Genomic DNA, 17,270 nt, shown 5'->3' with positions numbered 1-17,270 from the left:
AATAACAATGGCGAGTACACTGACGTGCATATGGACAGATGACATAGTTGGACTGTTACAGTGACTCTCAACTATACAACCACCAAGTCCCAGGAGAATAAGGACTGGGAGTCATGGCACTCTGGAGGCCAACATTGTTGTTATCGTCCATCTACTTGCACATGTACAAAAGAACTTTCTACTGCGGCCGTGCTGCGCATGCACAGTAGCAGCTTTTTCAAAAAGTTGTGTTTTCTCCTGTTTCCACAAAGCTTGAGTCGGTGTGTTTTCAAAAAGTTACATCTTATATTAGGAGCCGTTTTCAATGACTCCGAGCACAGTTGTATAAACAGACACCCAAAATGCTCCGAAATTGCACTACTTTTAAAAGAACTAACTCTGAGCTGTTTTCTCATTAACTTGCCCAATGCTAAGAATTCTATTTGTAGTGTTTCTTTTAGCACAAACTGATCCAGAGACCACTTTCTTTTTATGACTTAAACTCACTTTTTCATCCGATCCATTCCACGAACATTCGTGGAGTCAGTTGTTTGTTAGCACCTCATTCAGTCGGATGTCTAACTCATTCTTCTCCTGCGCTGACATATTTATGAGCCCCCTGTGGTTCCTTTGCCTCAACGCACCGACTGCATCTTCCTCCCACATATTCTTTTTAAGGTTTTATCATACACATTTGCAAGAAACCCAAAGTGAAACATCAAGCTGTAACCTACATAGGGAGTGTGGGGATCTAAACACAGCCCGGAGCCAGAGAAGCAGGGTGACAGGCAAAGTTTTTAATTAGCAACAAAAAAAGTGGAGGGAACGCTGCAGGTCGGTGACAGATGAAATACATGAATGATGGCGCTGAAGTGCTGCGTAGACACGAATGAAAGAAATCACACTCTGGTATTATTGGAGGCTTTTTAAAATGGCTTTTTCCAAAGGGAAAGAAATGAGGAAAAAACCTCCACTTTGTCATTGGTGAAGCTCAGCATGTGCTGAACATATGCCTGCAGCTTATCTGCATAACATTGAGCATTACAGTGTCTACAATGGACTCAATAGTTAAGAGCTGGATCGACAAAACCCTGGAAACGCTGTGGAAATGGGCTGCAGGAGCATTAATCATGGAGGTATCCACGTTGGACTAAAAGCTGAAAGCAGGTGTAGGAAACAACAAACTGGATTAGTTTGGACTATGGAGGACGACTTGGCACGAAATGTTAGGCAGTAAAGTATGTGGCTTTCTGAAAGACGGTGACGTGGTTACTTCCCAAAACCCACCAAGACTATCAGATTCTGACTGCTCATAGAGAATAATTTGAACTGCGGTTTTTCAAATGTTTGCACTGTGGGAGTGTCATTAAAAAAAGAAACTCCTTCAACAGCGGTGTACAGATGTTTTGTTGTTTTCTGTCTGGTTTTAATTTAGTTTCAGACGTGATTCATAATTTTCAGGATCCTGTTTATTTATGTTTGCTGTTTTGATGATATTATGTCTTAAAACAAAGTTTTCCAATGAAGGCATTTCGGACTATGGGAGAACCCTCATAGGGTTATAATTTGCGCTTTTCTGCTCTACTCTGTGGTGAAGTTTGGGCCCAATCTGTCAGGAATATGACATAGTTTGGGAAAATCCTAATCCTTGCCAGCCAACTAATCGAAGATTTCCACAATATGCTCGCACTGTGGGGGTGTCTGTCGAGTGAACTGCTCTGCTACTCGAGACATTTTTGTGAAATTAAAACTGATTTGATTGCATTCTCCTTTAAAAATAAAGAATACTGAACTTTGGATAAAAACCTCTCAGTACAAGAGATACTGAGATGTATTACAGACAAGAGAAATTACTCAAATTAATGCTAGAAGCCACATATAAGAGTGAGGATTAGAAATATCTTGATCATCAGAGACAGTCAACACAACATAAATACGAAAGGATAGAGATAGAAGATCAAATTATTTTACTTAAATAAGATTGAATCTTTTTTTATAGCATTATAATGCTAATCCGTGATTACTTAAAGTGGAATAAAATGCTGACGAGTTAATCCATCTGAAGCCTACTGAAGGCTCGAGAATTACCTCGTCGGAAGAACTGCGATCTGAAAATGCAATTATGCTACAGAAAATGAGCCGCCTTCTCACCCTCTCTGTGCTTGTGTGTGCGTGTGTGTGTGTGTGTGTGTGTGTGTGTGTGTGTGTGTGTGTGTGTGTGTGTGTGTGTGTGTGTGTGTGTGTGTGTGTGTGTGTGTGTGTGAGATATATGGTTTTATGCGCATTGAATTGTCAGTGCTCCTGGTTTGAAGGCAATTACAGTGAGCAGGGCTTCAAATGCATATTGATTTTTGAAATTACAGACTTTCCTTTCCTGTAGCTTCTCACTGAAATCCACTGTCAGAGTTTTGCTGCTTCTTATTTGGTCTCCATTGTTTGCCAATATCGCTTTGTGTCAAAATGAAAGAATTCAACGAGTAATAACCAGGGACAGTTTTGAAGTGAAAGATGGAGCCAGTTTCCCTTGTTACCTTCAGTATGTCCGTCTTCAGCTGCAGTTCGCTGGACGGCGCCGAGTGCATGAGTCCGAGCAGCGTCCCCATGTCATCGTCTCCGCTGGGCGACAGGATGAGCTGCTGGATGATGAGCAGGGCGTGCTCCCGACACTGCCGATACTTCACGATGTTGTGGACACAACGAGCGCCACCGAACTCTCTGAAGAGGGCTGGAGGGAAAAGGAAGCAGGACGGAAAACTGAAAAGGACTCAAACCTTTTACAAAACAACATCTTAGATCTCGTCTAAGGAGTCTGCAACATGTCGATCTAGAGCCACATGAGGCTCTATGTTTTTTTTTTTAATTTGCATACTTGATTTTCAAAAAAAGACTCTTGGCTAAAATGGCTAGAGCAGCTAAAACTGCTAAAAAAAATTTAATTTAAAAAAACCAGCTGAAAACATTGTAGTTAGCATGCCAGGCCACAAGATAGCGCTGGTGGTTGTTTTTGTAATGAAACCACACACACACATGCAAACAGGGAACAATACACTATAAACATTAACGATGACGAGTACCCGGACATCCGTATGGAAGTTGCATTTTCAGTGGCTCCGAGCATCGCTGTCGTGTAAACGGGGCTAAAGATTCTACAAAGTGGTTTCATTATGGCACGTAACGTCTTTGACGTCACTCAGCTAAGGTTTGGAAATCTAGCTATAAACAGTTTAAAATAGACGCAGGTGAGACTTCATATTGCTATGCGAGCTTCAGCGCTAACCGCAGCACTCAGGGGGGATCTGATTTATCAGTTATCATTGTTCATTATCATAGCCGGCTTGTCTAATTTGCCTTCATCACCGTTAATAACACATGTTGGCTGATGATGTATTTCAGTTTGTTCCAAAAACTCCTGGTGTCTCAAAGTTTACAGTCATTAAATTACCTCAAATCTAAATGAAAACACTTCCTTATTAACTTGTGCAGCAAAACAATTTGTATGCACCGCAAACCACTTTAATTTATTCATGATTCATTTATCCCCTTCCATTTCTGTGTGAACGTGTTTGCCAAGCGTGCGAGTGTGTGTTTACCAGCATTAGTGTTTGTGGTGTTGGAGCCCTGCAGCAGCACAGTCAGTGTCTCCATCACCAGCCAGGCCAACTGCTTCTGCTCCTCTGCCACTGTGTTGTTTTTACTGTCGGCTAAATATAGTCAGAAGACGGACAGAAAGAGAGGGGAGGAGAGGTCAATGTGCACGATCAGGACTGCATTATAAACATACAGAGTAAACAATACAAAAAAAAGGCAACAAAAGTAAAAAAAAGTAAGACTGAACTATTTCAGAAACAGATTTTTTTCATATTAATGATGAAACACAAGGTCTGTGAGTGACCTTGGCCTTTACGCTGGAGCCATCGGAGCTTAATCAGATCATCTCGGAGTGACAGTGAACATGTCTGCTGACTTGGAAGAGATTCGCTCAAGGCTTTCTGCCAATATTCGGTTAATGAGAGGACACAAGGTCAAAGTCACCTCAGCAGTCCACACTGGGCCCAACTGAAGCGACAGAAAGCTCAATATGTACATAAAACACACAAAAATCTCACCTTGGTCGTTGTTGTGCGGCTGCTGCTGCGTCGTCGGGTCCTTGAGCAAGGCGGCGTACTTGTGCAGCAGGTTGACCAGCACCTCCAGCAGGCCCACCTCGCGCAGCACGTCGCTGAACACCGGGTCGTGCCTGGAGAGCTTCAGCAGCGTCTGGACGGCGGTGATGCTGCAGGCGTGCGACGTGCTGGACTTGAGCAGCACGCTGACGCTGAACAGCTCCTTGCACGGCACGTAGTTGAGGCTGAAGACCACGAACTCCAGCAGCTCGAAGTACTTGCCCTGGGCCTCCGGGAGCTTGGCCACGCGCTCGGCGAACTGTGACAGGGTGTGCTGCGACTCCAGGATGAAGTAGTTGGCCGGCTCGGCGGCGTAGACGTTCCCGATGGCGTCCAGCAGCATGCAGGCCAGACGGTTGGTCTTGGCCCGCAGGAAGGCGTTCTGCAGCACGGCGAAGGCCTGGATGTTACGCACTGTGTGGCCTGAGGGACGCAAGAAGAAGCAAAACAGGAGGGTCTTTTAGGACTATGGAGGACCGCAGACGTGCTTCCTGCCCTTTTCGATGGTTTCCTTCATCAGCATGACAAGCTCCCTTTGGACTCTGCTTCTTTACCAAGGCAGATTATTAAATCAAATAAATGCAACAGAGGTTTTGGAAATGTTTGCACTGTGGGGGACTAAAGGAGGGAAGTATATCAGAAAAAATTATGCATTCATCAGTGAAGCTGCTGTTACACCTGTTCTGCTGTTTTTCTCGTGCTTTTTTAATATCAATTACTTAACTGACTCAAGTTGGCCTCGAATGTGGCTTTTTCAGCAAAAGTATCACAATTATGGGCCTTTGTGGGATTCTTCTCCAGACATCTGGGACAAAACAGGTGAATAAATACCTCACATTTAGGAATTTTGTTTGCACTATGGAGGTACCTTTCAGTGAAGCTGTTGTTATAGCTGCTCTTCTGTTTTTCTAGTGTTTTATTTTAATACTTTTTAACAGTTTGGTTGTGTATTCGCATCACTATTTAAAAGAGTTTCAACAGTGTTACTTGATTTGATTTGGACTGTGGAGCTGTCCTACAATCGCTCTGCATAGCACCAATGACAACTACTGTAAAGAGTCAAAAAGGGCTCTTTCGGGATTATGAGCCTTTGTTGGGTTCTCTTCAATACATCTCGGCCAAACCAGACAAATATATACGTCACTTTCTATAATTTTGCTTGCACTATGGCGGTAACTACTAAAGGAACAGCGACATCAGTAATTCCCTGCTGGTCACTCTGTTGTATTCTTGAACTATGATGTGTATTGCTTTTAAATAAAAACCAAAACATTTTTCACACAAGAAATGCACAAGCGTGCCACAATGTAACAGTAAAAAAACACATAAAAGATGTCTGTTAAACATAAACTATACAAGACACGATCTGACCTCCATTCTGGGCTTTTAGTATAAAAGATAAAACCATGAACTGTGACTCATAGGCGGGAGCACGTTCAAGAAAAGACAGGTTGAAATGGTGAAAGTACACAGTGATTAGTCCGATGTGGCGGGTTAATGACGTGTGAAAGCGGAGACTCGTAGCGTGATGGCTTGTGGAGATGATTGAGCACACAGCTGGAAGTGTCATTAAGTGGGTAAACACGGGAGTGCGTGCGGATACAGAATGCAGCGACTGACCGTGTGTGAGGGCAGAAACGTGAAAGCTGTGGTCCCAACAGCTGCCAACAGTTAACAAAGCTATAAAAATGTATCATCTTTATCTTTGTAAATGCTTTCTGTAATAAACAAAAATAATTTTGACCTTTTCCAATGTAATAAAGCCAATAAACCCAATAACCTGTCAATAGTGTAAAAAGATATTTGATCCATTATCATCGAAACAATCGCTAATAATGTATTAAGTTCTTAAATGATTAAATTACCATTACATTTTTTTTTTTAATTTTAAAAACTGCAGTTAAAAATGCAATAATGTATAAATACGGGTGCATTTTCTTGAGGAAATATAAAGATTTGTGTGGAGGATTTGTGTGGTTTGCTTGTCTATAATAGGTATAGTGGATGGAATAGTTGTCAGAATTCCAAATATTTTATTACATTATTGACTTAATTTAATTTAAAATGGTCTAAACTATGACGGTATAGGCTTGATGAACGTTATAGTTATTCTATTCTTGGAGCATTAAAAAAATCCTTTGGGAAAATGTTTGGTTTTACAGTTTTAATGTAATTTATCAAAAAAAGTGAAGTGGATGGTGTCATCGTCATATTCACTAATTGAGGACACTTTGGATCTACTCAGTTATGGTTGTGAAATTTTCATACAGAGTTAGTGAGACATTATTGGCTTCATGAGGAGTTGTGTTTTTACCAACAATACATTATTGAGCGCTACAGTTTTATTATAACACATGTATGAGTGAGTTTATTGAAAGTGTAACTTAAACCATTAGTTTAATGTCAGTTGATGCCATTGGCCCTCTATAAGTGGCGTACCTTTCCCGGAGGACTGTGGGAGGATGAATCCCGGCAGCAGAAACGGGGCCCCCGTGGTGAGGCCGGCAGGTTTCAGCTCCATCACTCCATACGTGGACAGACACGTGACCAGGTTCACCAGGTCCTTCAGTGCATCCTTCGATTCATCCTCCTTGGCCTGCTCCAGCCTGGATCCACAAGAGGAGGATTCGCGTTTGGAAGAAGTAACAGGATAAAGAAGCAGACGTGCTGCAGTGATGAGGAGTCGAGGTTTTACCTGAGCATGAGGTCACAGAGGAAGGCGTAACCCTGACACATTCTGAAATCGTCCAGCAGGGTCTGCGACACGTCGCTGGAGTCTTTGAGGAAGCAGGAGAGGCCGGTGAACATCTCCACGATCTCCAGAGGCGAGAGGTCGTCCGACTGCTGCATGTTCTGCACACACGTGGCCAGACACTCCTTCTCTGTGGATGGAAGTGAGGCAGGACATGATGTTAATAATACAAGCCATAATGAGGCACTGGCAGCTTGCTTTTGTGCTCCTAACTTCTTTCACGATGTGGATTTAAATTTTTTTTTGTGTGTTTTTGTATTCTCTGTTCATATCTATTAGTTAGTTTGATTGTATTCACTGATTTCTTCAGGTTTAACCAATAATCTCTTTTGTTAAATATTGAGAGAAAGAATGTTGTTTGGACCAAAGAACCACTAATTTTCACATTTTCATCTCATAAGATGTATGATCTAAAGACTAAAACACCATTTATAAAAACAATGTTTGTCACGTTTTCTGACAACACAAAAAAATGTCATTGTAACGACAAAAAAAAAGCTAAATAAGAACTTAAAAAATGTTTCAATTTAAAGCCTTTTGTGAAATAGTATTGCAGCACAACATTAGAACAAAATACAAATAACTAAATCAAAAGTACCGAAAGATCAATAATCCTAAACTGCAATTTGCTCCTAATCTGAAATGTGAGACTTTAATTCCACCGCATGTGAAGAACGGCCGTGTGTACGCACCATGGATGTATTTGACCACGTTGACGCTGAGGCCGTGTCTGGAGATGGTGGTCAGCACCTCGCCGGCGCTCCTCCTCCAGGGCAGGTTGTGGGGGGGGCACCAGGAGGTGATGGCACTGAAGAGTAGCTGGAGGTCGTCCTTCTGGGCCAGCTCCTCGGCCGGAGACACGAAGGTGCAGAGCTTCACCAGGATCTACGGGAAGAGTTCAAGGGTTTTATTTAGCTGATCATCACCTGATCGATACCTGCGGCAGAAAGCTTTTGTTTCTCCGGCTTTTACCTGGACGAAGACTTTCTGGAGCAGCGCCCTGCGGTCGGCCAGGGGCAGCTCGGGCTGGGGTTGCCCCTGGCCGGGGGTCTTCTCCTGGTTGGGGGCCGGTTGGGGTGGCGGTGGCGGGGGGCCTGCGGGGGCTTCCACCATGTGCGGCAGGTCAAAGAACAAGTAGAGGCATTTGACCAGGGTGGACGGCACAGACATGGTCGTCATGCAGTCCACCGTTTTCTGGTGAGGAAAGGACAATAAAATAGGTAAAGCACAGTTACCACTTGTTTAATAAATGTAGTGAAGACTTTTAGACATAAAGGAGATGTATTATAACCAAGTCCTCAGACTAAATGTCTAATGGGAGAGAATCGAGCAGAACTTAAGACTTGACCCACCCCTGGTTTAGCATTATGTGCTTCTTTTCAGGGCCTAAGCTCATTTAAGGCACAAGTGTCCCAGAGTGCAATGCAGCTAAAATTGAAACTCTTTCACAAAATCTGTTCTTCATGTTAACCCATTAACAGCCAATCATTTGATAAACTAAGTTATCCATTAACATTTTTACTTCAATTAAGGGAACGTAACTTGGTTGATCTTAATTTATTTAATAAGTTAACTTAATTTTGAGGAGTGTGGTTCACATTATCAGAGTCACGGGGGACCTCAAATAGTCTGGGTCGAGATCAAATAGTCTGGATCTGACATAAAGAATTGAATTTTAATTTAAAAAGTCTGCTTCTAGATTAAAGAGTCAAAAACAATCAAAGCTTGAAGCGTCTGTGTTACAACAGAGGAAGTCTGGATTTGGTTTAAAGTCTGGATCTAAATCGGGAGGCTGTATTTTGATTATTTTTTGTTTTTAGGGGCTCCGTTGCTTTTTGTGCATCGAGAGGATGTTAAAGGGTTAAAGAAGAGGATCAATTCTTATCAGCTTCCAGTCAGAAGACCGTTTCCAGGGAATGTTTGGCTTATTTCCACAAGACAACGGCAACTTATTATGCAAGAATTGCAACAGCAGAGCATTTTAGTGAAATTATTTGGGTTTTGAAATCAACTGCTTTCAATCATAACCCTCAACAAATACAGTGCATGTCATGGAGGGACAAAATGTATGAGATCACTATGAACTGTTAAGAAATACAAAGCAGAGGTCATTCTTCTGAATAAATGCCAGAAGAATCTTACAAACAATTCACAGCTCATTCAATTTGTACTCTGTTTAAAACAGATTGACTGATTTGCAATCCCATGACAGAAATGGAATCAAGAAGAAAGTAAAGTCTGGTACTGTAATTGAATATGTTAAACTGCTCTAACCTGCTGTACAGTGAAAATGCAAGTGTCTCACTTTGGTAAACGGTTGTTTGGTGGTGTTATGAATCATATCGTAGACTCTGTGAGGTCAGAGGAAGGGCAGGGAAGCTTTTTAAGACCTGAGGTGGGTGTTTAAACGTCACACTGTGTGTGTGTGTGTGTGTGTGTGTGTGTGTGTGTGTGTGTGTGTGTGTGTGTGTGTGTGTGTGTGTGTGTGTGTGTGTGTGTGTGTGTGTGTGTGTGTGTGTGTGTGTGTGTGTGTGTGCAGAAATAGATGGGGCTGGTGCTCACTGAAGTGAATGATTCAGATAATCAAGCGCTGCCTCGTACACACCACTGACAAATTACCCTCTCACTCACACACACACACACCCCCTCCCATATAAGACAATAAACACACACACAGGTAGACGCAGGCACACACACTTCCATATGAGACAATAAAAGCAGACAGACACTTTTTCCAATTGGACCCAGTTTGACACTTTGCCCTTCTTTTTTATTGCTTAATTGTGTTTTAGTGTTTGTGTTTTTATGATCGTTTATGAACAGCTCTTGATTTTAATTTGGTCTTGTTTTCATGTCTGTTAATGTACAACACTTTGGTTCAGCCATAGGTTGTTTAAAGTTCTATAGAAGGAAAGCTTTCTTACACTAACCATAACCTGACCGCGTGCATTTAACACAGTATATCTTAACATTAATAGCATCTTTAATTTTTGAGGCTGGGGCACCATTTGTAGCGTGCGTGCGTGCGTGCGTGCGTGCATGCGTGCGTGCGTGCGTGCGTGCGTGCGTGCGTGCGTGTGTTTACTTGCTATTACAGACAAACTAGCTCTGCTTCCAGCATTTAAGGTCAAGGTCAGTGCAAACGGTCAATCACAGAGAAACTCAGACAGGTAGAGAGAGAGAGAGAGAGAGAGAGAGAGAGAGAGATAAAAAGCAGAAGAGTGAAACAAAAAACAACACTAGGAGAGTAATACACACACACACACGAAATATATATATTTTTGTGGAAGGAGAATCGTCAAGTGAGAGATGAGGGTAGATTCAAAGGAAGGAGGTGAAGTCAGGTTTAGTTTAACTGACTAACAAATTTGCGCACACGCACGCGCACACACACACACACACACACACACACACACACACACACACACACACACACACACACACACACACACACACACACACACACACACACACACACACACACACACACACACACACACACACACACACACACACACACACACACACACACACACACACACACACACACACACACACACGCAACAATTTTGTCAGGGAAAACATTGACAACATCAACATCTCTGGTTCAAACAAGACATGGTCTGAAACTTTGAATTTAAAGTCAATAGAGTGGATAGCTGCCTTGCTATTGTGTTAAAATTGATCATGGTAATATAGTCTAAAATAGTCTTGATATAAACTCCAGCCACCTGGAAGACAAGCGGTTCCTTCCAGGTGTCACTGCTTCAGATCCTCCAGCTCTGAGCTGTCAGTCCATTTCCAGCTCCATAAAAAGCCGTCAGAGTTGTTAAATCCTCCGTGTTCACGACTTGTGTCGGGGGCCAGTTTTACGACGACTGTCGAGGCTCCTCCAAACAGAAAAGCAATTAAAACCAAGGAGCTCCAGTAAATCTGGTGAGGCCTTAAAGACCCCTAAAGATGGAGACCTTGTCCTTTGATAAACACTCCAGTCAATCTGGATTATGCACCATCAGGATCCTGAATGGAAGGTGGATTAAAAGATGAGCAGGTGTTGAGCACCACACACACACACACACACACACACACACACACACACACACACACACACACACACACACACACACACACACACACACACACACACACACACACACACAGGGAACAACAAGCTATAAACACTAACGGGCGAGCACACGGACATTCATATGGACAGACGAGCAAGTTGGATTCTTATTACTGTGACTGTCAACTATAAAACTGCCAAGTCCCAGGAGAATATGGACTGGGAGTCATGACACTCTGGAGGAAAACATTCTTATTGTCCATCTACAAGTCAGACGGTCTTCAAAAAGTTGTGTTTTCACCCAAAACGAGGTCTAAGCTTTTCCCACAGTATGGTCCACATCGTTTCAGTTCAGGGGGCAACAACAGCCCAGTTTGATCTGTAATGGGCCGAACCAGTGAAGCAGAAGTAGCATAATAATGTTTTTAATTAACCTCTAAAGTTTTAACTCAGTTTAAATCCAAGGAAGAGAAGCAATCAGACGTCCTCTGACGGTTGTTCCTGAAGATTCCTGAAGCTTTCACTCTGCATGTTTTCTCAAAACTGTCAATATTCAACACTTACATCCCACCACATGAGGTAAACTATCTTCTTTTGTTTGGATTACCTAACAGCATATGATCAGTATTTTCTGTATGTTTACATGGCTGAGGCACTTCAAGTATTGCCATATGAGACATTTACTATTAAATTCTGCATCAGTACAACAACAAAAAAAAATCCTACACAAAAACCCCCAGATGCGCGATTCCACTCATTGTCAGTGTACACATGGTACAGCTGTGTTTTAACTGGAGTGAGTCAAAAAGCAGAGAGAGCGGGGGGGGGGGGGGGGGGGGGGGGGGGGTTATCACATGTCTGCAGATGTCGGTGCCTTTCTGCTGCGCAGCGGAGCGGAAAAAAAGCCAGACAAACCAGCTGACAGCGGCGAACACCGCAAGACCTCCAGAGGAATGCGGGCCGAAGGGTTCAGGGGAGCGCGAGCACACGCAGACGGAAAGCTTCACAGCTCCGTGAACCCGGAGACTCAGAAACAGACGGGGTACAGTGGGCGCTACACTTTCCTTGTTTAACCCCACTGCAATGTTAAGAGTCTGTTAAAAGAGTGACCTTAGTAGTTATTGATGCTGTAACCTAGTATATCGCTTGAACCATCATCTGTTTCCTCACATGCTCATATCCTCCAGGTACAATAGCAGCCAGCAACGAGGTGAGGCTGGTGTCAAATTACAAGAAGCTTTTATAGTTGCCTCTGAGATCAGGTTTCTGGGAAGTGACATTACATCATCGGGAAGAATGGGTTGATCGTTCCAGGTCAGACGAGAGTAAAGACGTTCTTGAGCTCGATATTTTTGAGGAGAGTAAAAACTTTACACTACACTTCATTCATAAGAACAACAGAACCCCGTGTGATCTGGACACACAGCAACAGAGCTCCATGTACGACTCAATCCATTTTCATCAAGCAAATTGTTTATGTGATGCGATTCACAAAAAAAATGTGCGATTAACTAATTTCACACTTTTAGTCAATTGACTGCCTTAAATATTTCACACCTGAGGGCTGAAGTGAGAAGAACAAACATCAGGGGGGAATAAGATAAAAATGTCCGGTTCCAGCTGGTGTACATACATCAGCCTCATCGACTAAAATGTTGTATGGACTGAAACTCTGATGCCGCCATTGTTGTTATTGTCTATCTTTTCACACATGTGCAAGAGGAAGTATCTACTTCGGCTGTGGTGCACATGAGTAGCAGCATTTAAGAAAAGTTGTGTTCTCCAGAGTCGTTTTCAAAAAATTTGTGCAAATAGACCTGAAAAGTTAGACTTTCTTTCATACGGCCTTTTTTATTCTTTCACCTTCTTTACCCAATTAATGAACTTTCGGTTCACTAGCAGTTGAGTCTGAACCCAGCAGACTTTGTGGAGAAGGGCAGGTTAAACCATGTAAAGGTCACCAGTCCACCACACAACCCACACATGCACATTCACACCGACAGGCTGTAAAATTAAAGCCAAGAGCTTCAAAAACTAAAATAAGGTTTTACAAAGAAATCCAAACTACACTCCTGGAGATCCCAATAGTGCTCCTCATGTGAGGCATGGATCTAAATCTAAATTATTTCCACATCTCCGTACTCGAGTCTGAAGGCAATTCTCAAAGGATGATTGAGAAAAGTCAGTCCACACACAGAAGACTCGAATCCAAACACACACACAGAATCTAACTTCTTTGATTTTTTTAGTTCCTGACCTGTCCTGAGGAAGCCAGCAGGTTGATGGTCGTCAGAAGCATCCAGCCGCGACTCGCCTCCTCACTCTGGTTCACCTCCAGGAACTGGACGATGGCTCGGCTGGCGGCCTCTGAAGAGGAAAATACAGACACACGCACACGTCCAGTTAGGTGGATGGAAAACGACGCTTCCTGCGGTAAACCGACGGTGCCGCAGGGACAACGCCGGTAAACCATGTGGCTGACACACAAAAGATAATGTAAAGAAGTATGACAAAGAAAATGTAATTTCAAGTGCTGACATCGGAATTAGGACCAGTAAACAGTTTTTGATTTACTTTTGAATCGATTTTTTTTAATCCTGCCTCAGTTCACTTAATTCTAAAACCTTTCCAGTCTTGTATTTACAGTTTTTTTTTCTCATTCTTATCAAACATCTGAGAAGCACTTTAAAACAAAGACACTTATATGAAAGGTGGTATAAACAAAAGCTGCTGCCTCACCTGAAGTGGAAACTCACCTTTCATGTCAGATTAAAGCAACATAGGAAACTCCCAAAGACTGACAATAATTCAAACATTAAATCTCACTCCTGTATTGTTGGTTTCCTCTCCCTCTTCTTTTCTCTCATTCGCTGCTGATAAGAGATCTCATTGATCAAATCGCCCAAAGTGAGAGATAAAGGGGAGGAAAAAGCCCTTTCAAGGTTTACGGTCTCTGTTTTAGCTGCACATCTGAAGGAAGAGCGTCAACAGTACTTCAATATAACCTCAGCGTGTCTTAGCCAACCATTGCCTTCATTGTCACTGTAACCTGTGCAAACAACTGAAGCAGACAGAAACCTCTCCGAGAGTCTGTTTCTCTGTTTCTTCATGCAGTAATTTCCATGTCTGTTCCTAATAAAGAGCTGCCCGATGGCAGTAATCTTGTTGTTTCAGCACCAGAGTCCCCCGAGTTCAGAAAGTTCTTTAAATTCCAAGAAACTTTAATATTGTAAACAGTGGATTTAATTTTCCCACAGCTCTTTGAAATGTTATATCGTCTGTTAATGAGGAAAGTAACTATGTTGATGACTCCCATGTTTTTCTTTTTTCTCTAAAACTAGTTATTTTGGTTGAAAACAATTACTTTTTAATCACTTTTCTGAACTGTTTTTGCAGTACGCTTGAAACACGGATTGATTAGGATGAGAAAGCAGGAAGAAATGTTTGCTTTTTAATTGATATTTTTTAACACCAACTTGGGAAATAGAAAGTTATTTCTCAATTTTACTCTCCAACAAATTAGTTTTGACATATTAATAACATTTGTGTAGTCTTATGACTTTTTTTTTTAACAGTGGTGACTAAAACTCCAAGTTAAAAGGGTAGTTTTTTAAATATTCATGAGAACCTTCTATATCAGTTGAAAATCTGAATTTCTGAATATCTCAGTAAAAGACCTCCAAGTTTGTTGTCAAGTTTCTGTAGTTTAACAACGTGTATGGGATTTCAATGATTTGCACAAGACTGTATTCAGTTGGTAATCAAAGTCCTGCTGTTTTGGGACTCACCGGTGGATTTATTGGAGGCTCTCCGTCTGATCTCGGTCACCATGAGTCGGGACACCTGGGTGGTGAACTGAAGCAGGTCGGAGAACTTCTCCGTCATGCTGCTGGGCGGACCGTTCCCGAACACCTGAGGCAACACAAAACACACTAACATTAATCATCTGAGAGTCGAAACATGTCATCCTTGTCAGAATTATGGATTTCGCTGCAGTTTTCTAGCTTCATTCAGGAGGGAAACACAGGTATCATCCTGTGTTCGTCGCCTCTCTGGGTTTTTCCCGCTGTGTCCTACTTGTACAGAACAATGCAGGCGAAGCCTTTTCGAGGGCAGCTCACAGGAAAACAACGCTTTCTTCATCCAGCTTCCTAAACCTGCTGCTGCTGCACTGGGGGAGCTCCAGTGCCTCGTTCTGACATGAATCAAAGTGAGTGAATGAAGCCGAGCCGTCACCTGGTCAGGAGACGCTGCTCATAACAACAAAATAACACATTTTGACATTTACCCGGTTTGCTCCATATCTTGTCTAAATGATGCCAAGACGGCTAAAATAACTACAAATATGTAAAGTTATATCAGGGATCAAGTACATTTGCAAAACAGTCCAAATTCTTCACAAAAGACACGGTAAGACCGCAAATTATTACTGTATCCGAGTGAGATATTGTTATTTAGATTAATTCATCGTAATATATTACATAAATGAGGCCTGTTTGGTGACATTTGTAGAAAAGGACTATATAAGACTATACATATACCAAAAATTGCACAAAACGAAAGTGCAAAGAGATATCCAGGAGAATATCCAGGAGAATATGGCCGAGGAGTCATGACACCCTGGAGGCAAACATTGCTGTGACTGTCCATCTACTCCCCTGTGAGCAGAAGAACTATTGAGCACAGCCGTGGTTCGTAGGTGCAGTAGCAGCATTTAAGAAAAGTTGCGTTTTCACCCATTTCTAAGGAGACGGAATTAGAGAGTTTTCAAAAAGTTCCACCTTGGGAGCCGTTTTCAAAAAGTTGCATTTTCAACGTCTCCAATCACTGTTGTCTGTTAACGGATCCAAAAATGTTACGAAGGTTTTCCATTTTTACTTGAAAACGCTGTCGTGTAAACTGGGCCTAAGTCGGCTTTTCACCCTCACTTTTTATAAATGTTTTGTTCCGTTGAGTCAGTTTATTCTGAATTCATAATTAATCTCCCTGTAAAACATATCGCAAACTAGCAATCAGAGGTAAACACAAGGATTCATTTGCATTGTGTTTCCATCCGAAGCTACCGAGGCGGACTCACCCGGTTAAAGACGGGCAGCATCATGTAGAGCTTCTCCTCCTGCTCCTTCTGCGTCATGTGGCGTGGCGGGTGGCACAGCTCCGAGAAGAGGCGGCGCAGGTGCATCAGGCCCAGGGCGTTGTCCTGGGGGCTGCACTCCTCCTGCCTCGGCCGCCCCATGATCCTCTTCACCATATTCATCTTGAGCGGCTTTGTCAGGGCAAACGCAGCCCTGCGGAGGAGGAGGAGGAGAGGGACAAACACTCAATATAACATCCTAAAGTTTACACAGGGGATTTTATTAAGAGCTCCTCAACGAGGACATCATTGATAAGAAACTAATTATTGATCACATCTGCTCAAAATGGCAAACTACCTCTATGAAATTACAAAAATCTCTATATAAAGTGATAATATACCACCGGTTTTAGGTCATATTGTGATAAATTCTCTTAAAAGGACAAGAAATTAATGAATATATAGCACAGCCATTTGTTTCTGTTACAGTGTGATACTATTGTGTAATTTTATCAAAATGAATCCTTCCAATTTAATTTTGAACGTGAATAAGTGGTTTAATGTTTTGGATTGCTTCTTGATGATTAATATTCTTATTGATTATTGTGTTATATTTAAGATAAATATAAATGATTATAAATACAATAAATGCTCAACGAAGGATTTACAATTGCAGGATGTCTATTATCCCTTATATTTTCTGAAGCTGCTGCTGACATGACATTCCAACCCGACAGTTGTAACAATACAAAGAAAAGATAATTAATTAATGTGATAATGTGAAATGACAAATTCAAATCCAACACAGCATCTACAATTAATCACGGATAAGAAACATTCCTGCAGCCTGGACATCCACAGTTAGATTTTTGTTTTTACGTGCAGATTTACATCAATCTGGTTCAGATTTCATGTCAATAACACCTTTACAAATACATCTACTTAGAAACAATTGTGACATGCGCACTACTTCATATACCCACTGCAGATAAATGCAGATGTATGATCATGAAGATGTGATGCCAGTAAATCAAATCTTTTCATTGTGACCATGACGCCTTAAACCTTCATGTTAAAGCACGAATAAACAAATCTGCAAGGTTTTATCTCTGACCATAATATTTGGAACAAAACGTTGATTGGGGCTAACGCATAAATAAAACAATACCATGCGGTGGTTTGGTCTCATTAGCATTGAAATCAGACGTTTAAAGCAGATTTTGATAAAAAAATCCC

General features: G+C 42.0%; 1 protein-coding gene across 1 annotated transcript in view; it reads right to left on the bottom strand.

Moving 5' to 3' along the window:
* Window positions 1–16,232, bottom strand: part of wdfy3 (WD repeat and FYVE domain containing 3) — a 74,249-nt gene extending 58,017 nt beyond the window's left edge. The window contains exons 1-10 of the mRNA XM_080466530.1: window positions 16,038–16,232; window positions 14,749–14,872; window positions 13,218–13,327; window positions 7,867–8,088; window positions 7,587–7,779; window positions 6,838–7,024; window positions 6,582–6,748; window positions 4,086–4,565; window positions 3,570–3,680; window positions 2,511–2,704 (exon numbers count right to left, since the gene is read on the bottom strand). Of these exons, the coding sequence (XP_080322656.1) occupies window positions 2,511–2,704; window positions 3,570–3,680; window positions 4,086–4,565; window positions 6,582–6,748; window positions 6,838–7,024; window positions 7,587–7,779; window positions 7,867–8,088; window positions 13,218–13,327; window positions 14,749–14,872; window positions 16,038–16,217 (1,968 nt within the window). The 5' untranslated portion in view covers window positions 16,218–16,232. The remainder of the gene's footprint in view (window positions 1–2,510; window positions 2,705–3,569; window positions 3,681–4,085; window positions 4,566–6,581; window positions 6,749–6,837; window positions 7,025–7,586; window positions 7,780–7,866; window positions 8,089–13,217; window positions 13,328–14,748; window positions 14,873–16,037) is intronic.
* Window positions 16,233–17,270: the final 1,038 nt, after the last annotated feature.

Source organism: Lipophrys pholis (assembly GCF_963383615.2).
Source record: "Lipophrys pholis genome assembly, chromosome: 7".
Taxonomy (NCBI): Eukaryota; Metazoa; Chordata; class Actinopteri; order Blenniiformes; family Blenniidae; genus Lipophrys; species Lipophrys pholis.
This window is presented reverse-complemented; position numbering and strand designations above follow the sequence as displayed.